The sequence below is a fragment of the Pantherophis guttatus genome, chromosome 6 (assembly GCF_059756535.1).
Source record: "Pantherophis guttatus breed Tessera chromosome 6, ASM5975653v1, whole genome shotgun sequence".
Lineage (NCBI taxonomy): Eukaryota > Metazoa > Chordata > Lepidosauria > Squamata > Colubridae > Pantherophis > Pantherophis guttatus.
Window position 1 is genome coordinate 39,836,179 of NC_142068.1, and position 23,676 is coordinate 39,859,854.

General features: G+C 37.5%; 1 protein-coding gene across 4 annotated transcripts in view; it reads left to right on the forward strand.

The window, feature by feature from the left end:
* EPHB1 (EPH receptor B1) overlaps positions 1-23,676 on the forward strand; it is a 370,380-nt gene that overhangs the window by 316,758 nt on the left and 29,946 nt on the right. For all 4 annotated transcript variants that reach the window (XM_034439598.3, XM_034439597.2, XM_087872718.1 and 1 more), the window contains 4 exons: positions 2,875-2,997; positions 13,880-14,127; positions 14,748-14,963; positions 23,332-23,481. In XM_034439598.3, the coding sequence (XP_034295489.2) occupies positions 2,875-2,997; positions 13,880-14,127; positions 14,748-14,963; positions 23,332-23,481 (737 nt within the window). The remainder of the gene's footprint in view (positions 1-2,874; positions 2,998-13,879; positions 14,128-14,747; positions 14,964-23,331; positions 23,482-23,676) is intronic.

A 23,676-nucleotide genomic window follows, 5' to 3' on the forward strand; every position in this document is an offset into this window, starting at 1 on the left:
ATTGTTTTGTTATCAGTTATTGTAAAGTACCCATAAAACAGGATATTGCCCTTAAAAAGTAATCTAAAATTGAGGAAATACATCTTTCTGTTGATTACCATCTGTTGGTGATACAGAAGTAAGCAAGCTTTGAAGTACCAAAATGTTTTCCTTTGGCAGAATGGAGAAGCTGCTAATTCTCAGCATGATAAAAGAACAAAGCTTGTGCTATCAGCTAGAAATATGCATCAGTCTATTCTCTATCATTAGTACCAGAGTTGTTGCATGTAGCATATAATTGCATAGCTGGATGTGCTTTTCATCCTCTGATCTTTGAGCTTTCATTCATGCTGTGCTAATTATGTCAGCCCACCTTTACCCCTAGGGTAGTTCCAAACTATGGCAAATTTTCTTAACAAGTTCAAAGCCATTTATCAGTTGTGCATATACCCTCTTCCTGGCCCTTCATTCTATACTGCTGGGCATTTAGAAGCCACATTACACTTGCACAGTGTATGCTATGTTACAAGGTCATTGTGCCCTCAAATTGATCACCTGAATTATACGTTTGTTTTGCTGTTCCAATCTGTAAACCAGACTTGGTTATCATCTTGTAAATTCCTTTGTAATTCTGCTAGAGAATTGGCTGCACTTATAAAAGGATTTATGGACTGTAAAAGTGTATGTGATGAAGCATTTATGAAGCAGTCAAAATAGATATGACTTCCTGGCAAGTTTCATTGTTGGCAATGGAAGAATCCAGCTTTGGACCAATGTGTACCTAATAGTTTGTTCAAATATCAGAATACTCTACATCAGATTTAGCACTATAAAATTAATCTAGTAATGAAGGAATTGATCAATTAGTATAGGGTTTGATCACTGCATTAACTGTAATGCAATCTATATAATTCAGGTCAAAACTGAACATTAGTATGGTGACCCTTCTTTTCTTTCTAATTTATTATCTTCTTTCTTCTCCCTATTATCTTTCTGACACCTTTCAGTTACCTACAGGTCAGCTCCAAAGATAGTTAAGAATTATATGTGGTTTACTGGTTAATTTTACATAGATTACTGGTTGTGTATTTCTACAATAACATCTGAAGCAATTGGTTGAGTTATCTAGACATTATTGGTTCAGACTAGGCATGTTTAGCTGTAGGAAAATATACTGGTATATTAATATTAAATGAGTCATCCAAAATACCTGAATCCTTTTGATTGAGACCCTCTGAAAGTAGCATTTTTTTAAAAAAAAAAATTAATCTGAAAGAAAGTAAAAATCAGAATTATGTGGGTCTGGGAAATTAATATACTATAATTGAATTATATTTAAATAAAACATAAGCCACAGCCACCCACATCTACTGAAGTATGGTCTTGAAATAGCATTCAAACAATATTCATAGGCCAAGGGTAGTCCTTTGACTGAAGAATATGAGCCATCCTATCCTACAGCATGTACCATGTATCAGGGAAACTGGAAAGCTTCCAATCACTTGTAGAAGTATAATGTTTGAAGCTGTTAACAATCACCTAAATCTTGTAGTTTTAGTTGCTTTAGTATTTTGAAAAGGGAATTGAAGACTCTTGTGGTCTAGAAAATAGTTTAGGAAGGGATGAGAATCTTAGATTTTTCACCTAGCAGAAAAAAATATTTCAGCCTTAGTGGTACCTCACACTTGTGTGTTCTTAGATTCATATGTTTCACTATAAAATGTATGTGCTTCTACCAATAAGATTTGTATTTCTGAATGTAAGATCTGTCTTAAGATTTGTGAAATAACAAGGTTTCTACCCTTCTTTCAAAGTCCTTTTAGCACTCTCAGATTCTTCCAATCATGTCTGTAGAGTTTTATCAGCTACAAAGAGAATCATTTAGAGAAGGGTAAAAGAAACCGGAAGAATATTTATTATGGAGATTGTATTTTATTGTTTAGATGCTTTCCAGTTGGTAATTGCTACATTCTGTCAGTAGCAGTCACAAAACAATCAAAAGGTAATGCTGAGTAAATAAAAATGGGTTAAATTATGCATTAAGGGAAGTGCCATAAATCTTCTGCCATTTTTCCTATGGAACTAGCAAAGTAGTTTTGCTGCATAGCTTTGCTCTTGTGAATTGAACAAAAAAGACTTGTAAGAAGACCTTTAACTCCAAGCAGCAAGCTCGTCAATCTGAATCAACTAGAAAGCTTTCTAGAACATTAAACTGTTGAAAAATGATTTTATCCTCTTTTTTTCAGTCCTCATTTTGTCTTTCTATAACTCTACTTTTTAAAGAGCACACTAATAGTGTTCTTAGGTACTGATTGTATTTTATTTTTCCTTTTTAGTTTGGTTTTCAATTTCTCAAGACAACTTACTTTCCAAAGTGATTTCTTCCTTTCTTCTCTCCCCTTTTCTCTTCCCTCCCCTTTTCACTCATTCTCCTTCTTAGTTTGCTTCTATTTCTTTCCTGCATTCACTGCTATGGCATAGGCACCCCTCACAATCAGAGGGAAGCAGAAAAGGCATTGGGCTAATAAATATTGTTCTCTAGCTACACTTTTTTCTTTGACTTTCTTGCTAATGGACTTGGTATGGCTTTGATAAGTAAAAATGTGCACCCATTTTTGGATATAATCTATTTCTTACTTCTGATCCATTATAACTAATATGTCCTGGATTTCCAGGGAGACTGCAAAAGAAAAGATGTTGTAGGAGAAGTAGAGAATAAGAAAAGACTGGAACAGAAGGGATAATGAACTGTCCAACTCAGAAAGAGATCCTGGTTTTAAAAAAAAAAATCAGGAAAGGAAGAAGGGTTTAGTTTCAGGGTGCTATTCTACCCTCCTCCCAGAGATGAATATGATTCTTTTTCTCTCTCTCCTTTTATCCCACTAAAATGGGAAGGCTCCCCTGGAATGAAGATCTACATTGATCCTTTTACATATGAGGACCCCAATGAAGCTGTCCGTGAATTTGCCAAGGAAATTGATGTGTCTTTCGTGAAGATTGAAGAAGTCATTGGAGCAGGTGTGACTCATTTGCTAGTGGGCTGGTACTCAGTGCCACCCTGTTTTCTCCTTTCCTTCTTTTTTGTCCTTTGTCCACATTGGATATTCTGGTTCATTCAGCTCAATTATCAGTGGACTGGAAGTCTAACTGCATCTTCTGTGATTGAAGAGGCTGTGCTTAATTAATTGACTCGTTTTAATACATTGTGATGCTCCCAGGTTTAATTAACAATAAATAGGTTGTGCAGTTGTTCCCTAGTTTATGGGAAATAAACTAGTCTATTCACTAGAGCAGCAATCACTACCTTTTAAAAAATTAAACAAAATTCATAGAGGAAAAATTAAACAAACATAGCAATCTTCATTTTAAAAAGTGCTATTCGAAATCCATACTTAGCATAAAAGTAATTTGCATAAAATGTGTAAATTATAGGATTAATTTATTATACAATTTATAAACCACTTTTCATTTTTTTAACAAAAAGTCAAAGTAGTTCACATTTAAGATATAAAATTACAGAAAACAAATAATTATAGGACATCTGGAAAATAGGTAAGTGGGACGACATAATAATGTCTATGCTATCAAACAAAAATTTTAATATATTGTACACACAGCAGCAAGAATGGCATCTAATCTTTGTGAAATATTTACTAAGTATGTTAGATGGCACTAAAGACAAACTCTGCATCACTTAATATTGGAACTCTGTGATATAAATATTTTGAGTACAAGGATTAGTTAGACCTATATGAAAATGAATAGTTTCTTAAAATGATCCTGGTTTAGGCATTTTAGGATCTTAAATGCAGGAGCTTGAAAATGGCTAACCTTAGTCATCTTATTTCAGACCTTTTTATACTATTGTAAGGTAAGTTTATTTAATGTTAGGACTTGTTGACAGTGCATCCTTGGTGTTGCTGTACCTGTATATTTATCAGAGTTCCTTATTTCTCAAAAGAACGCTAAGTTTATATGTGTTAATTATTCTTGACACAGCAGTAGATGTATTTGAATCAACAAATCTGCAGTCAACTTTCAGGGATGTTTTAACCTGATTGTTGTAGATAATCTCCTAAAAGGCTCTTTCAATTCTTTGATTCTATGATTCAGAAAATATGCAACTGTAGAAGGCAATATTTTCTTCTTTCTGGATGAACAAAGTTATTTGGTTTCACTGTCTACATAAAATAACTACAGTAGCTCTGGAATTACAATGAAGTAAAGCAACCTAAAGTCCATTTAATTAATAGTTTAAAAAGTATTGTCAGCTGCAAGCAAAATATTTTATATCTAGTTCAATTGAGGAGAAAATGTATTTACTCCATGGATTTCAAATGGGTTATTAACTCAAACTAAATTGTCATATTTAGGATTTTTCACAGTGATGGTTTAAGTAATCCAGAATATATAACCTTGCTTAAAAGATTTGAAGCATTTGATGGTCAGCCTATAGTCTACTTAAAGCTGTATTCTTTCTTAGAATCCCCATACTATATTTTAATCTAATATTTAATACTGGTCTGGAAATGGTCCAGAATTTAATTTTTGCTAAGCCCTAATTACAGGCATGCATTTCTCGAATTAGCCTCAAAAAGGTTTACATTTGCTTGCAGACATTTGCTTCCCATTTTTCCATTCTAGCATATGTGAGTTTGCATGTTACTTTTTGATCTGTTACATTTTTTCTCTCGTGTTCTTCAACTTGTAATGCTCAACTTCGTTAATCAGATAATTAAAAATTAATTACTTGCTTAGTAATTAATTTACTAAGCAATTAATAATTAAAAATTAAAAATTAATTAATTGCTTTATTGTTTTGTTTGCCTTCAGCATTGCTTTATTCATTGCTTCTTTTTCCATTAAAGGTACTTCCAGATGGAGATGTTTATGGACATCAAGTAGGCTGGACTGGCATGTTTAATATTTGTATTTTTAATCATGATGGTTTTCAGGGGACTTGCAGCTTCTAACCAGGTGGCAGTTATAGCACAGCATTCTACACTTCTGTGCTGGGAGTTATCCTTTTTAAAATATATATTTCCAAAGATTACTACTGTGCTAATCAGAGCAGTTTTTATCTGGAAGTATCCTTATTTCTCTCTCTCCCTCTCTCTCCCTCTCTCCCTCCCCCCCCCTCTCTCTCTTTCTCTCTGTACACCATACCCTTTATCATTGCACAACAGGTGTCACCTTCCTGTTTTCTAAGAAAGATGGAGGAAGATGAGAGAACTCACAAGAAATTGAGAGTAGTACTCAAAGAGCAAACCCATTAACTTCAATTGTATTTTTCTTCTATTTATGTCTGTTGTAAATTTTTATCTTCTTTGATTTCTTTAAGTTTCTACAATTTGTTGTTGTTTTTTCTTTAAAGAAAGTGTTCACTGATGTTGTTCACTTTTTTGGGTCTGTCATGTTATCTGAATCCAAACCTGTTTTTTTAAAAAAAAAAGTATCACAAATTCAATGAGTGCATTTTTATTTATTTAATAAAATTTGTTTTCCATCATTAAAGAACTCCAATACTTAGAATTATACAATGTTAATCTGTAAGACATTGGAAAGATCTGCTTTAAATTCAATGGAATTTTCTGCTAAATCAGTATTTAGCACTGTGAGATAATAGACAGATAGATGTCTTCTAAATTAATCATCCTAAATTAATCAGTATTTTAACTGTTAGCAAATTAACTACATATTCAGTAATACTAAGAGAAAATTGAGAAAATATGAATAAAATACTAGTTTCAGAAGAGTAGCCATTTTAGATTTTGAAGCAAAAATAAAGTCTTGTAGCTTTTTCAATTAATAAATTTATTATTCCACATGTTTCTTTGTGTCACAATCAATTTTGTGAAAGGAGATAATATTTAACTTCTTTGAGGCCTCTATTGCTGACCACAAGGTGACGGCCCTTTAGAAAAAGGATTAACAAAGAATTATTTCAGTGCAAAACAATGGAATTGGCATCATAAAAGTTAATTTCTATTTTTCAGGGATTAAACAAAAAGCTCCCAATTACTGCTGTTTAAATCAGGTCTTTAACTTTAGGTTTATTCAATGGGTACACAATACCACATATAATTTTTACATTTGTTTGTGAACAAATATATACATTGAATTAGTACAGAGTAGTCACCTTGTTAATTGAGTTCATCCTTCATAGCTGATTGCCATGGCTTTCAAATTGTAGGCTTGTAAAATGCTGTGAGAAAAGAAGCCACATATTGTATAGTGAAATCTAGACAACGTAACTCGCTACAAGAACATGGCTTTCTTCTCACTAGATGAGAGGAACCCAGTAGACTCAGGTCTTTCTTCTGAAAGTTGACCTTGAAATATATGGGTTATGCACCTGCACAAAGCCCATTTGAAGTCTTTGAAAGCTTTCCTTATTCTTGTCTGGAGTTCAGCCCTTCATTTATACTGCATGCAGTATAAACCATCTTTTTTTATCTGCAGTGATACCATATTTTAGCTCACAATTGTCCTAGAATTTTTTCTTTCTTTTCATTTTTCTTTTGATTCCATCTTCCTCCTCTTGTCCCATAGCCTTAAGATGTTTTTGGCCAAGACATTATTATCCCTCTTCTTAGAAAGCCTTTGGTCTCAGTCATAGAGTCTTAAAGGTTCCATTTCATAAACACCAGCATTATAGAAGTGAATTTCCTTCTCAGCTGGGAACAGTTTTTGCCTATTCTGCCTTGGGGAAGATCAAATGGTAAATTCTTGTAAGCACTGCAAAGCAATTACTAAACAGGCTCACTGCGATTGTTTGTCCCATTTGCGAGCTGTTCTCCAGGAACAAGTGTTCAGAATGGCAGACTCTGAAAGTACTCTATCTCCTTTATCTTTCTTCAAAGCTCCTACCATGTCTCAGAGGTTGTCTAGGAGCTCTTGTCTATTCTCAGTCATGTTCAAGCTCTCTGTCTCTGGCAGAAAATCCCCAGCCCTCTGCTGTGCTGCCATCGGCACTTGATAAACAACCTAAGCCCTTTAAAAGGGCTGCCTTATTTATTTCAAGTATGACACAAATAGAGTATTGTCGTTTCCCCAATACCGATCCCAGCAGCTATTTTTTTTTTTTAATTTGATTTTTATGCCGCCCTTCTCCGAAGACTCAGGGCGGCTTATTGCTCAGCAATAGCCTTCATCCTTTTGTATATATTTATACAAAGTCAGCTTATTGCCCCCACAACTGGGTCCTCATAGGTTAGGACCCAGCTATAGGTCCTTTTTCACCCTGGTGTGCTACATTTCTAGTACTCCAGTTTCAGGAACCACTGATCTGAACCATCCAACCCCCTTGCTGCCCTTCAAACCCAGTTTCAGAAGGAGTCATTTGTAATAAGCCTTCTCTGAGTCTTTGTTCTCCCAGCTTCTCAGATGGCTCAATCTAGATCTATCCCCACCTGTATCTCAAAGTTATCAAGATCAAAGTTAGTTACCTTGCAACTGTGCATCTTATGGTGAATGCCTGTCCTCAATTTTCATTGATCCCATAATGTCCCATTCGATTCCTGGTTCCAAACAGTTCTTGGAGTATTTTCCTTCATCTAAATATTATTGCTTTCCTATTATGTTTTTTTTTCCAAATCAACCCAACTTTCTGTGGCATTACTTTCATTCTGTCAGAATTTTTCTGTTCTTCAGCACATATCAAGGGAAATGCGTGAGTTGCCAATCATGCATTGCTACTTCCTCAAATATTGCTGCCTTCCTTACAGTCAATGATTTGATCTGTACAGTTTGGTACTCCTTATCCTCAAATTAGTACAACTGTCATTAACCCTTGGTTAATGGTAGTCTCTGTAAGGTATCTCCAGATATGTTTACAATACCTCTTTGGTTCTATTGGCTTCTTCATCTGTTTCATTGCTCAATCCCCAGGCTGAGGACTTTGCTCTCCATATTATGAGCAGTTTTGTCCAATAGTGCAGGCTCCAGCAAGTTAAACAATCATCTTAGACCAAGTAGAACCCAATTGGTGGAGGATGTGATTGCTTCTTCAGTTTTTATAACAGTGATTCTTAAACTACAGATAATTATTCCCAAGGAGGTAATTTGAGCATATCCTGGGGATAAATAGGATAATTTATAATTGCTTGTTTATGTCAAATATCCAGTTTGGGACCACTGTTGCTGAAACATTTTATTTAACAAAAGAGTAACAGGGAGGAAGGGGACAGGAGGATTAATGAAATTATTTAAGTGTGGGGAAATGGGTAATTTGGTCAAACAAGTTAAGAGCCCCTGCTTTGTAGTTATATTTCTAGATTTGCTGAAGACCAATATTCATGAGCTAAACTGGTCACTGTATCATCAACTTTTATAGACCCATCTTGGCATTTGAAAATCATTTATTTATTTATTTATTTTATTGAATTTCTATACCGCCCTACTCCCGAAGGACTCAGGGCGGTGCACAGCCATGAGATAAAACACATAAATATACAAAATTTAAGATCAAGTAAAATGAATTAAATAAATTTGGCTGAAATTAATACTGATTAAAAACCCATAATTTTAAAATACATTTAAAAATTTAAAATTTACAGTTTAAAGGGAGAAGAATTAGGCGAGGCCGGCTTGATGAAATAAAAGCGTCTTCAACTCGCGGCGGAAGGTGCGCAGATCCGGAATCCTCCGTATCTCTGGGGGGAGCTCATTCCAGATCGTCGGGGCCCCCACAGAGAAGGCTCTCCCCCTGGGGGCCGACAGCCGACATTGTTTGGCCGACGGCACCTGGAGGAGCCCCTCTCTGTGGGAGCGTACTGGTCGGTGGGAGGCTGTTGATGGTAGTAGGCGGTCCCGTAAGTAACCAGGTCCTAAGCCATGGAGCGCTTTAAAGGTGGTAACCAACACCTTGAAGCGCACCCGGAAGACCACCGGGAGCCAGTGCAGCTCGCGCAGGAGAGGTGTTACATGGGAGCTCCATGTTGCTCCCATAACCACCCGCGCGGCCGCACTCTGCGCCAGTTGGAGCCTCCGGGTGCACCTCAAGGGGAGCCCCATGTAGAGAGCGTTACAATAGTCCAGACGAGAGGTGACGAGGGCATGAGTGACTGTGCGTAACGAGTCCCGATCTAGAAAGGGACGCAACTGGCGAATCAGGCGAACCTGATGAAAAATCCTCCCGGTCACGGCCGTCAGGTGTTCTTCTAATGACAGCCGTGAATCCAGGAGGACGCCCAAGTTGCGAGCCCTTTCCGTGGGGGCCAGTGATTCGCCCCCAATAGCCAGCGATGGCGTCAGCTGACTATATCGGGACGTCGGAAACCACAGCCACTCGGTCTTGGATGGGTTGAGTCTGAGCCCGTTTCTCCCCATCCAGATCCGTACGGCCTCCAGGCACTGGGACATCACTTCAAGGGCATCGTTGGGGTGGTTCGGGGTGGAGATGTACAGCTGGGTGTCGTCAGCGTACAGATGGTACTTCACCCCGAAACCACGGATGATCTCGCCCAGCGGCTTTACATAAATGTTGAACAGAAGGGGCGAGAGAACCGATCCCTGCGGCACCCCGCATATAAGGGGCCTCGGGGTCGATCTCTGCCCCCCTGTCAACACAGACTGCGACCGGTCAGAGAGAAAGGAGGAGAACCACCGTAAAACGGTGCCTCCCACCCCCAACCCCTCCAACCGGTGCAGCATGATACCATGGTCGATGGTATCAAAAGCCGCTGAGAGGTCTAACAGGACCAGGACAGAGGAACAACCCCTGTCCCGAGCCCTCCAGAGATCATCAACCAACGCGACCAATGCCGTTTCCGTGCTGTACCCAGGCCTGAAGCCCGACTGGAACGGATCTAGATACGCCGCTTCATCCAGGTACTGGGGTAGCTGTCGCGCAACCACACTCTCAACAACCTTCGCAACAAAGCAAAGGTTGGAGACTGGACGATAATTAGCCAATTTACAAGGTCTTCATGGCTATACTGTTCATAATTGACCCTAATTGCTGAGCACATTGTAAGCCGCCCTGAGTCTCCGGAGAAGGGTGGCATATAAATCAAATTTTAAAAAAAAAGACAGAAACTACAGACAAGTTTAGTATTTTCAATTTCATTTGTAAGACTGGTTATCTATGATGCTGCTCACTCCAGACAGAATCTATGACCAAGAGATAGGTCTCTATAGGCCTATAGAGAATATTTGCAGAACATTCTTTCCACATGAGATGGAAGGGGGACTAAGAGTTGAATATTTTCTTCAGAAACTTTCATCATGTGGAAAACTCTATCACTGCATAAAAGATCTGTGTCTCCACTTTTCATATTCCAGAAGTTGTATCTGTATCTTTTGTTTGAATGGGGGCAAAAACATTTACAATGTGAGTAAAAATGCTAATAAATTAAAAATGATATAACATCATTTTTATTCCAAAAGTAGAAGTGAATATAAAGGAATAAAAAAAAATGGTTTGGTGTAATTCTGTTTTTAACAAGTTCTGAAAACCAGTGAGTGGGGGCAACCTGATCTCCAAAGAGACTATTTTAGAAAAGCAGTGCTTTCTGACTTTGGTTTTATCTCTTGCAAGTTTGAGACAACAGGCATTTTCCCCCTAGATTATCTGGTTGGTCAGGTCATTTCCAGTTGGGTTAGATGGTCTTGTAGGTAGCCAGGTGCCACGCTATATAGGTCAAAACAAGCACTTTAAAATTTACTCAGAAAACAATTGGTAAATAGTGCAGAGTCACAGAATAGTGTTATTTATTTCCAATATCTGGTACCAGGAAATAAAGAGGCTGCTGCAGTCTAGACTAATTCTAGTTTCCATGTAGTTTTTAAAGACAGCCCAGATAGAATGCATTCAAGTACAATTAAATATCTGCAGCTCTGATCGTACTTGAGCATAAATACCCCTGATCAAATCTGACATCCTTTAACGGGTTATTCTGGAATAGCTTTTCCAAGCTGAGCTACATTTTGTTTCTATCTCTTCAAACACCAGAATTCTTAAGTGGTGGATAGAATTATTTCTTGCTCTGGTTCAGAACTGATGTATTCAGGGCAAACATGGTGGGAACAGTTGTTAGTTCTTCATCGTTTGGATCTGGGAGAGCAGAGTCTGCTTGTTGCTTTGTCTCCCCCTGGTCCTCCATCCATCTGAGAATATCTGAGCGCATAAGACCACACTATAACAATTGAACAGGTTTGCTAGAAAAAGAGTGAGTAAGCATGCCCTTCTGAGGTTATACACAACAACCTGACACAGTATGTCACCATTTTCAAGAAGGAAATTTTGAGCCTCTGCTATATTTTCAACGTCTTATTTCTTCAACCTGCCTTGCTTCAGAATAATCTCAATATCATTCTTTCCTCTTATAGCAAAACTATTGGTTCACATATACTGATTTTCAAAAAGTCTGTTTTTATATCTTTACTGTGTGCTATCACTATATTTTCCTTGGCTTTAGAGTTGATGGTTACATGTACAAATTTTGATGATATCAAATACAATACCTAGAGGTTTTTCACCCTAAAGGCATCACATCTATTGCATTGTATCTTCATCTCCTTGGTACCATATCTTCTTTCTAGATGACTGGCACTTAGTTGGTCCATCATGTATCATGATTTTTGGCCACATTTCTCATGTGCTTCTCTTTTTACAGTAACTTGAGATTTGGGATCAACTATGAGAAGTTTGGCTTCATTTAGTCCATCCTTGCCATTTCTGGCAAGTTACAGTCACAGTATCTTTTTTTAACCTTATTCCTGAACAATGGTCATCATCATATATGTATCTATATGCAGGTGCAAGGCACATCTTTCTTCTTTTTACATCCGAGGTAACATACTAAAGATGTTTTCATATATTAGTGAGCTAGGGAGTTGGTACCGCATCCCCTTTGAGGAGTTCTTCCAAGGTAGAACTGCCAAGATAGAATAAAAAAAAATGCTGTGGTTTCTGCTACATAAACAAGGTGGTACAAAGTTCATCCCATTTTTATATTTCACTAAATAACCCATTACTGCTTAGGCTTATTTTATAGATTTTCCTTACCATATCCTTCAATGTCTTCAATAATGGCACCACTTCTAATGTACTTGAAAAGCTCTTAACAATTTAGGAAGAAATTCAGAGTTGTATCTGCCTTGAAAGTAGCCTATGTTGAACTATACATCACAGTCAAACATCAACTTTATGTATTATGTATTATCTCATAACTTTTATTTATCAAATTTCTACATTGCCCATGTCACCTAAGTGACTCTGGGCAACTTACAAGTTTTTTTTTTTTTAAATATCAATAAAATGGTTTATGATAATGTTTGTCATTAAATATTTTGATTTTAAAATTTCAATTCTATAGTAGTCATAGGAATGATGCCTGAATAATGTTTGCCTTCTACTTAAACTAAATAGCATCATTCCAAAGAGACAAGTATTTATTTTTTTGTCCTTGCCAGACTAACTTAAAGATTAGGTGTTTCTTCCCAGTTGGTATCCATACTTAATGCTATCCTTCTTCCAGAGGGATGGTAGGCACAGGGGTGAAATTCAGCAGGTTCTAACAGGTTCTGGAGAACCGGTAGTGGAAATTTTGAGTAGTTCGGAGAACCGGTAAATACCACCTCTGGCTGGCCTCAGAGTGGGATGGGAATGGAGATTTTGTAATATCCTTCCGCCAGGAGAGGGGAGGGAATAGGGATTTTGCAGTATCCTTCCCCTGCCATGCCCATCAAGCCACGCCCACAGAATCGGTAGGGAAAAATTTTGAATTTCACCCCTGGGTAGGCAACTAGTGGGACACAGCCATTACTTTCTTTCAATACTGTCTCCTAAAATGCTACTTTTAGAGGCATGTCATTAGTTAGTTCTTTGGTAGATCATCATATGACTACCAGATGATTCTGATGCTAATAGAGCTAACTTATTAGTGTGTGTGAAACATAGATACCACAATGAATAGAAAATATAATTGATTCACCTCTAATAGAAATTATTTGAGTGGTTGCTAATTAATTCACACAATTGTCTTCCTACTCCACTTGATGTTTGATATTATCTCAGGAATTGAGATTCAGTCAGAACCATGCTTGGCCATATCTTGTCATAGTTCAGGGGACTCACACATTTTTCTTTAAGCACTTGAAGATTCCTAATGGACTCTGAGCAAGTGTATAACCTGTGTAGCTCATCTTTTCTTCGTAAAAGTGATCACTGTGGATAATTCTCAGTGTCTTGTACTTTTTTTTTTACCCATACCACTCCCTGCTCACCTTTCCCAAAACAATGGCTTACGTGTACAATATTGCATTCCTTTGATTGTATTCCACGAATCACAAAGTACTGTACAACAGTGAATGTGTTTTTCTTTGCTGTTAAAATTCTCAGCTATTATAATTTGGTTATTTTTTTTTTCAAAATGTGCACATATATACATATACATATATATATATATATATATATATATATATATATATATATATATACACATACATACATACATACATACATACATACATACATACATACACATATCTATATGTCAATACAATAGCTTAGCAGTTTAGAACAGCAGTACTCATAGTTATGAAAGGGCTAACCAATAAGAGATACCTGCTTATTTCATAGCTATGGAGAAGAAATATTATGTGCCATTTCACAGTAAGAGAGCATTTTCCTCTTTTGCACAACCAGTGAAGATACTGAAACTCTTTTTACCTTACGTGAAGTCTTTAAAAACACAATACTTTTAATAAAATACTGCATTTTCAAAGAAATATTTCTAATATCTTGGGAGAAAATAGCACTCCATACCCACACCTCATTCAGAATCATCTATCTATCATTCAGAATCAAATCTCTTATATAGTTCCTATTAACCTCTCCCTTTGAAATGCCAAATTGACCAGAATTGGTTTATAATTTATATCGATCCCATTACAGGAGAATTTGGTGAAGTTTATAAAGGGCGTCTGAAACTGCCTGGCAAGAGAGAAATTTATGTGGCTATTAAGACATTAAAGGCCGGCTATTCTGAAAAACAACGACGGGATTTCCTAAGTGAAGCCAGCATCATGGGTCAGTTTGACCATCCAAATATTATTCGGCTGGAGGGGGTTGTAACTAAAAGTCGGCCAGTGATGATTATCACAGAATTTATGGAAAATGGAGCCCTGGATTCTTTTCTACGAGTAAGTACAATAGCGTTTTTAAGTGATAATGGACTGGAAATATCTAATGAGATCTGTTGCTATTGTAGGGATGGTGGTGCAGATTAAGTCATCTCTTTAAATTAATAATTCTAAAATAATGTTTAGAACTGTCTCATTCTTCTCATAATGAAATCACATGTCTTGAAAGAGTCCACATTTTATTTCTTCTTAGCAAATTCAATTGTGAGAATTGAAATATATAACCTTCCTTCCAGTCCTTGGCCCTTCTGCTATTAGAATATAATTTTTCTTGGTTTTGGGCAATGGAATCTGCTGGGGGTTTTGCACATTCTCTTAGCTGGATTTTTTGTTCTTCAGCTTTTAAAGTTTCCTTTTCATTTTTCTCTCAACACTTTCCTTCTTTCACTAGTAATTTTCTCTAGTTCTTGTTTTTCTCTTTTTCTCTATTTCTTCTGAATTATCTCACTTCCTCTAATTTATGCCTATTCTATCTAATTCCCTGAATCAGCCTCCCTCCATTTCCAACCATTTCTTTCCTTCTTCATCAATTTTGGAGAGACTTCTATTCCCAAGCTATTTTCTAGTTTTTGGACACATGAAATATGCTTATTTCTGTGCTTTATTTTTCACTGTTACAGCAAAATGATGGCCAGTTTACGGTCATTCAGTTGGTGGGAATGCTACGAGGGATTGCAGCTGGCATGAAGTACCTTGCAGAAATGAATTATGTCCACCGTGATCTTGCAGCCAGGAATATCCTGGTCAACAGCAACCTGGTCTGTAAAGTATCTGATTTTGGCCTCTCTCGCTACCTGCAAGATGACACATCAGATCCAACTTATACCAGCTCTTTGGTAGGTAGTTTGCATGTAAGAATGCCTGTGGAGCCTGTGGAGATTAACAGGTGTTTTCATTAATTAGCTTCCAGCCTCTTATAATAATTTACATGCTACATTGGTTCTCTTGTTCTAATTATTTTTATTAAGTGGTCCAAATTGAATATATATTTTCATTTTTAATTTTTGGCTAATAGAAGGCCAAAATTCATTTGAACACATATTGCAAGAGACTGTCCTGATCTCAAGTAGGTAAGATCCAAAAAAAAGAAAGGAAGAGATTAGGTCTGCTCTAAGCATATGGGAATTAAGCCATGAACAAACAGGTGATCATAGCAGATGGCAAATCCAAGGGAATAACAAAATAATACTTATCATTAGGACTTGTGATACGCTCAGCACAGCAGCCACCACAAAGCCATTCAACTAAAAAATGAAATTTGTGAAGACACTGGAAATCTGTTCTTCCTGAAACTTATGTTGTTTCTGAGATCTCATACAGTTTCCTCTGTAACATCTCAGATTGCCGACAGCTCATTAAATTTAGATTTACATATTGCAAAGTATAATGAATCTCAGTGGTAAGATGGTATTGGATATGTCCATGATGTTATTACCATTTGTGTATACGAAGCATCCATGGGATTCTTCCTCTTTAATAAAGGCAATAAATGGTCTGCTCAGGGCAAGTATGCCAAATGGAGTTCAAATTAAACTGCTAAAAACAAAGCAAACCAGGATTCCTGATTCTTGATTTAAAATATGGCTTAAGAAAGTTCTTTTATCTAAGAAAGTCACAACAAACTTCTAAATCACAACAAGTTTAGCTATTACTATTGGAACATATTTGCGAGTGATTTAGGCGGTTTCTCCTTGCATGTTCCTAAAATCAGCTGCTGGTGTCTACAAACATGGCCAGTGTGGATGAACAACAGCTACTGGTTATTAGCAGGTTTATTCAGTCATCAAGATCACTTATTCAGTTCTGTTTTGTAGATTTCAGAAAATACATTTGAAATGAAGCTAATGGATCATCTAATTTTGCATATTCTATACTTGAATCATCCTATATTTAAACAGCCTGCCAAACTGTTCCCTTAAGACAGGGATACTCATGAACTACTACCACTCATGAATAGCTGTACTGTTTCTGTTTTGTTATTTTCTTTCTTTCTTTCTTTCTTTCTTTCTTTCTTTCTTTCTTTCTTTCTTTCTTTCTTTCTTTCTTTCTTTCTTTCTTTCTTTCTTTCTTTCTTTCTTTCTTTCTTTTTGCTTCCCAACAGTTGCAAATAATATTATTGGGATATGTGGGTCATGTTTTTGTCCCGTTTAGGAAGATATTAAAAATTTAAAATTATGCCTTGGACTTGCAAATGCTTTTTAAAAAATCTTTAACACACACACACAAACACCCCGAGAAAACAAACAGCACAGCAGCATTTTGGGGTAGTAGTGGTGATGTATTCTTTATATATTGAAGTGATTCAAAAAACCTTTGATGCCAAAGAAAAAGATCAAAAACTCCCATTACAGATTGTTCCATAGACCCCAAATATGATGGTGGTAATCCAATGGGCCATGCTTCGCAGCCCTTTCCAGATGACACAGGAACACTCAGAAAAGCAATCAAAGATGTTGTTCCAGGATCTTTTCCCTTTTTTGGCTGATTTAAATAGCCAACTCCGGTGCAGCCCATCACAAAGAGTGAGGCTGCCACTTCACAGGTTGTTGAGACAGGCATTGCTCTTGTCTCCTTTCAGCCCTGCATGCTCATGGATCGGGAGGAGGGGGTAGCTCCTCCTCCTTATCTGCACTGGCCACTGGCAGCTCGATCTCTGCCTAAAACACAGGTGAAATTCAGCCGGTTCTCACCAGTTCCACAGAACCATTAGTAAATTGCTTAGGCAATACAGAGAACCGGTTAAAAATAAAGTGCAAAAGAGGGCTCTGTCTGTCTCTCTCTCTCCCTCCCTCCCTCCCTCCCCCTCCCTCCCTTCCTTCAGTTAATAGCTCCACTTAACAGTTGCAGCTGGAATACAGCCGATACACACTGAATCAAGTCAATAAACAGAAACTGACAGGATTAGGGCAGGGAAACCCATCAATCACCCATCTAAGGATGGGATTAACCTCTTCCCTTCAGGAAGAAGGACAAGATTACAAACAAAATTATAAAGAGTATTAAGTAACACTTCTGTGATCAGCTGATACTCCTTGGAGTTTCCCAAGACCTTTTATAGCTGCTGCAGTGTTGGCTACTTCTTGTTTCTTCCTGGGGGAAAGCTACAGGAGGGGACAATGATGCAGCTTAATCATACAGACCATGAATTTAATGCATGTGTGGTACAGCCAGCTGTGAAGCACCCAATTTAGAACATGGGGAACATAGAATAATAGAGTTGGAAGGGTTAATGGCTTTTGACAGCATGGCCAGGCTTTCAATTAGCCTGAGTAGCTGCTCTTAGTTTCCCTCTCAGCTGTTGCGTTTGCTTTGGGGTTGACTTTTTTTAAGAAGGGGAATGGCTGTTTTAGGTTTTCTGCATTGTTTTAGTGGTTCCTGGCATTGTCCTTTTGGGGTATACTTCCCTTGCTCTTTTTGAAAGCCTCTAGCGATGGAGCACCCACAGCTTCTGAAGGCAAGCAATTCCATTGGTTGATTGGTCTCACCCTTAGGAAATTTCTCCTTAGTCCTAGGTTGCTTCTCTCTTTGGTTAGTTTCCATCCATTGTTTCTTGTTGTGCCTTTTGGTGCTTTGGAAAATAGATTGACTCCCTCATTTTTGTAGGAACCCCTCAAATTTCCTGACAGAACAATTAATCAGTGGAACTTCCACTTGCCTCCAGAAGTTGTAAATGCTCCAACACTGGAAGTTTTTAAGAAGAGATTGGATAATCATTTGTCTGAAATGGTGTAGGGTTTTCTGCCTAAGTAGGGGATTGGACTAGAAGACCTCCAAGGCCCTTTCCAATTCTGTTATTCTATTCTATTCTATTCTATTCTAAATATTAGAACAGTACTATTTTATTGTATTATTTTATTGTGAGTTGGACTAAGAAGAAATTTCCTAAGAGTTAGACCAATCAAGTTGGCCATGCCCACCAAGTCACATGACCCATTTCCCACAAAAAACATTGGGAGCCACAAAATCTGGGCAGGTGTGACTGGGAGAGGGATCATGTTACTGGGAGTGATATTGAGTTGGCCACATCCGCTCACCCAGTCACATGACAACCAAGCCACACCCACCCAGTCACATGACCACCAATCCACGCCCACAGAACCAGTAGGGAAAATTTTTGAATTTCACCCCTGGCCTAAAGCCTCAGAGCTCATTTATTGTAGCTGTATCTCTGCCTGCCTCACTCAGCCAGTAGTTCATCCGGTCACTCCAACTGTGATTGCTCCATTGAGCTGGAGTTTGCTGCTGCCACATCTTCCCTGGAGGTGCCAGGGACCAACTTGTTCTGCTCCAAACTAGCATCTGGGGAGAGGTCTCGAGAAGGCGCAGCCAGAGAGACCATCTCATGAACACATCTTTGCCTCTATAGTCTTCTGCATAGCTACTAAAGCAGTCCAGTTCACAAAAAGGGAAGCGCCTTGCTGTGTAAAGTTTGGAAGCAGCATTCATCCCTGGCATTTTCTAAATTGAAACTGAAGCCGACAACTAGTACGACTCAGTGGTGAAATCCAAATTTTTTTACTACCAGTTCTGTGGGTGTGGCTTGGTGGGCGTGGCAGGGGAAGGATAGTGCAAAATCTCCATTCCCACCCCACTCTGGGGCCAGCCAGAGCTGGCATTTGCCAGTTCTCTGCACCACCCAAAATTTCTGATACTGATTATCCAGAACCTGTCAGAACCTGCTGGATTTCACCCCTAGTATGACTAGTTTCTTGCAGAATAAATTCCAGTAACTAAAATAATAATTGAGAAAAAAAGGAGAAGCCAAATGGCATAAACTATTATAAATGTTACAGGTCTCCCCCAAAACCCATGTTTAACTGGTAGAATTGGAGTGATGTTACTTTACACCAAGAATTTCAGCAGTGAACCAGAAATACATGGCTTAACTATAAATCCTGTTTCCTTTCTAAACTGCATTTGCAGTCCATTTAAATAAATCAGTGTGAGCTTAAATTGTCCACTGAACATAATAGGACCTCTCCTACGTCTGGAGAAAAAGCAGATTTTTATCATCTGTATTTTTATAGTAAATTTATGCCCCAAATGGCCTTTCAAGCAGCTGGAAAGTGATGCAGTACTTGCAATTACATCATTGCTTCCCATGGTAGATTCATAATTCTGCTCTTGGGGGATAAGTAACAGAATGGCCTTCAAGCAAATGTCTCTTTTTAAACGGAGCTCTTATTACAGTGGCCAAATCTGTTCTGTCATCCACTTTTAAAAAGGACATGAAAACCAAAATAACTAATTCTACCCTGGGTCAATGTTTTATTTTATTTGTTTTTCCTTCCTTTTATATTAAGCTTAATTGTGTCATGAATGTTTGATCTGAAAGCAAGGTCATTAAAAATGAAACCAACCACTGTTAACTATTACTTATCTCTCCTTAGTGGTCAACCTGTTCAGGTTATATGATACTCACCTATTAACCATGATGGCACAAATAAAGTGTGAAAATATAGAATTACGTTCCTGTTGGGATAGTAAACAGATCAGCCAAAAAGCAAATGTTTCTGCTCATATCTTAGAATAGTGCTCCTTAGTTAATACTAACAAAAGAGTAACTGCACATCTTTCCCAACTTGGTTCTAACTACAATGCAAACCTCACCTGACTATATCTTTTTTTCCCTGACTTGTCTCTCTGACATAATCTTCATTTTATTTCCAGCTCATGAATGACACAGCCTTAGGTTACTTTTAGCTGTCAAAGCTTATTCTGATACTGTATCACAACAGCCTCATGGTGTGTAACATATGTTAGACTTTGCCACCAGTTAGTTTGGAAGGAAGTTAAATGACTGCAGTAAGTGAGAACAGAGACAATAGAGACAGGATAGGGATCAATAATGGGAACAGCAAATTTCATGCCGGGATCTTTTTTTTTTTGCTGGCTGCAGAATGGATGGAGAGCACTTCAGTGAAACAATGGGAAGGGCTGTGAATCTAATTTCCACAGTCCTCTTACAAGTAATCTTCTGACAAGATTGACATGACTCTCTCCCAGGCAGTGTCTGCAGGCAATTCTTTATACATTCTCCCCATTTTCAGCAACCTAGCTCCTGACAGAATGGGCAAAAAATCAACAGAGCTAGGCTTGGTAACAAACTTTGATTAGATGAAAATTTTCTTTTGATCAGAGAAAAAAAAATCCCATCCAGCTCTTGTACTATTCACTTTTGCCGTCATCTCTGTCATCAATTCTGCCTGTTAACCATCACCCCACTCCGTCACCCACTTTTCTTTGTAAAAGGAGATAAAGTTGCATGCAATTGTTTAGGCATCTCTGGTCAAATTACATGTTGCAATGAATTCCTCAGTGAAAAGAAGTTCAGGTAATTGCCAATGTTAAAATCTTTCTGCAAATTTGAATTCAGATGTACTATTTATTGTTTGCAGGTTCAAAATAAGAACACAGCAATTGAAGTGGATATAAATGTGTGAACCTTTCAGTCATTACTTTGTAATATTTCCTTTGGAAGAAATAAGGTTTCCAAGGTTATTAGTAACTTTATTTCGATTTCCAAGAAACAAGGTTACTAAGAGTCTTTTTAGTCTTGCATTGTACTCTTCCATCTAGAAGTCTTCTAGATTAAAAGTATTCTATGACATCCTTGTTTCTTCCCACAGATTTTTAGCAATGTTCATATCTAGGAACAATGAAGGTCATTGAAAAACTTTTCTCTTTTTTTCCTGGGAGAACTTCATAGTTGATTGGGGACATGTTTCAGACTGCTGTCTTTCTAAAATATCCATTTTCCTTTCAGCTTCACCCCCACCCCAAAAGATTCACTGAAACACACAATTTGACCACAGATGTCTACACTTTTGCACACAATTGTTTATGTGGCAGCAGATGCAGAAGAAAGAGATGAAAATTCTGCTCCTCTTTCTCTGATGCTCTGATGTAATAACTATTTGGTGGGATAGCAATGGGGATTGTAGTCCCCGTAAATTTGTGGCAGTAGATACTTTTTTCCTAAATAGAAGCAGATAATTCATTGATCAACACAAGGAAAATTAGTTCACTTCTGATTTCAGGAGTGAACTAATTCATACCAATTTCCTATTCAAACCACTGAAATACTTGATAATAATCCCCCGTTTACTTATGTTGCACAGCCCTGCTTCTACTATGGAACAACTACTCCTTTTGCCTGCTCAAATAACTGCTTAAGTACAACAGAGTGGCTAGTTTTATCATCTAGATTAGTGTTTCTCAATTTCATCAGCTTTTGAAATGTATGGATTTCAACCCATGCTGGCCAAAGAATTCTGGAAGTTGAAATCAACATATCTTAAAGTTTCTGAAATAGAGGAATATTGGATCTACTTATTTGGGTTACATGTTCAGTAATGTTCAGGTAAAAGTGATGACTCCCAGGCTTTGAATTAACTGAGTTTACTGATTCAAGCAGATGGCAACCCAAAGCCTTTTCTTCTGTCTGGAGCTATTTCTACTCATAATTCATTAATACTTAGGGAGATCCAATGCAATGTACAAAAGCATAAAACTATTTTCTGCATTAGGAAAAAATTGTTCAAAGTTGTCTTTCTTGACACTTCATTCAGGCCATAGGTTGGTCCCTCTTTCTAATACTGATCAGATGTGCTTATTCAGTAATTGGTGTTTAGAAATGTATTTTGAAGTATAATGAAAGGGTACCTAATACCATATTAGCTACTACATATCACTGGCAGTATATAATTTTAAACCGAAAAACTGAAACACTGGTATGCTCAGCAAATTGTGATGAGCTGTCATATATATGCCAAAGGCAACCCCAGTTCCTTGCCCTTCCTTTGGTATCTTTCTTAGGGAAAGTGCCAGAAGCAAAAAAAAATATTCGTGTTTCACAATACAAACAGCCAAGGGTGAGGAAGTGTCACTCAGGATAAAACCCTGAAGACCACTGCTGCTACTTGATATGCAAAGAGGTGCAAGGAAACAGCTGTTGCTGTCAGCCTTTGACGTCTGCTGTTGGGCCTAGAAGTGGGAGCACACCTACATATTCTCTGTAGGAAACATGCTGTCCTTTTCAAAACACTTGCTCGTCCATTGGCATTCATGAGCATGAGAATTCGTTAGCTACTGTTTATGCTGAACACCACAGCTGGAATAAATGTCACAATGCTAATTTCTTTTCTCATGCAGAAAGTACTAGTGTCTCTGCCACGAAACAAATGAAGCATATTAGCTACAGCCATGAACCAAGCTCTATTTTCGGGTTTGCATTAATACAATAATTTGAACTAGTTGTTTTATTTCCATCTATAAAAACCTGGAAATTACGATTCACAGAAACCATTTACTACTTGTACATGGCAATAGTTTATATCAAACTATTGTTAAAAACAATTGCAGTCAATGTCCAATCTTCATAGGCCTGCTAACTTCCTCTGAGATTCTCACTGGATTTAGAACCAATTACTTATTTCCAGGTCAACTTCCCTCATAGGAGTGTGGAGAGAAAAATGGAGGAGGGAATAATTATGCTGCCTTGAATGTATAAGGGAAAGACAGGATATATATCTGATGAATAACAATCATACTTGAATTGCTTCTGGAAAACATTTTCCTGCTCTCCACAGAACAGATTATGTGTAACTCAGTCGTCTTTAGAAAATAATTGGTATTACATATTGCATTAAACCATCTGTTTCTTAAGCATGATTTATTTACTAAATCACAATTGACTTGGATTAATATGCTAAGATACAAACTATGAAATCATTAGATCATGGCCTAGTATTGGTTTTGCAGCACAACCCTTCTCTTTTTAAATGCAATTTCTTAGCAACTAAAGGTTTCAGTAGGTGGAAAGTAGGACACCAGGTATATTCTTCACCATAAAGAAATAATTTGAAAAGTTGGAATCATGTGTCCAACACTAAAAATCTGCCATTGGTATTAATATGGTTGTACTGATAAAATAATCCTCTAACAGAATCAAGTGTAATTTGTGAATGTTAATGTGAACATTTGAAAAATGTTGCCTTCATATGCAAGAGAAAGAAGGAAAAATGTGCCCTATCTGTGGAACACATCATTAAATTGAATTCCTTTCCTTCTAAGACTATGCTGCTATTGGAAATTGCAATAGATTTAGACAAATACCTACCTATTAAATAAGTTAAACCTTATACAGGGAACCTTTGGTATATTACACTGCTTACAGTTAACTTTATAATTACTGTCTTTCAGGGTGGGAAAATTCCAGTGAGGTGGACAGCACCAGAAGCTATTGCCTACCGTAAATTCACCTCCGCCAGTGATGTATGGAGTTATGGTATTGTTATGTGGGAAGTAATGTCATTTGGAGAAAGACCCTATTGGGACATGTCCAATCAAGATGTACGTTTATGAAGCGTTCTGAACAACATAGTAAAGCTTGATTTCTCTAGCAGTGGAAAAAAAGCACTTGTTAAATACTAGTATGCTGAAGACTGAAATAATACACCTGTATAACTAGGAGGAAATTTACAGCAGATCCTTGTATAATACCTTCCCATTACCAGCCAGCATGTTAGATGTATGTCTGTCTTTCAT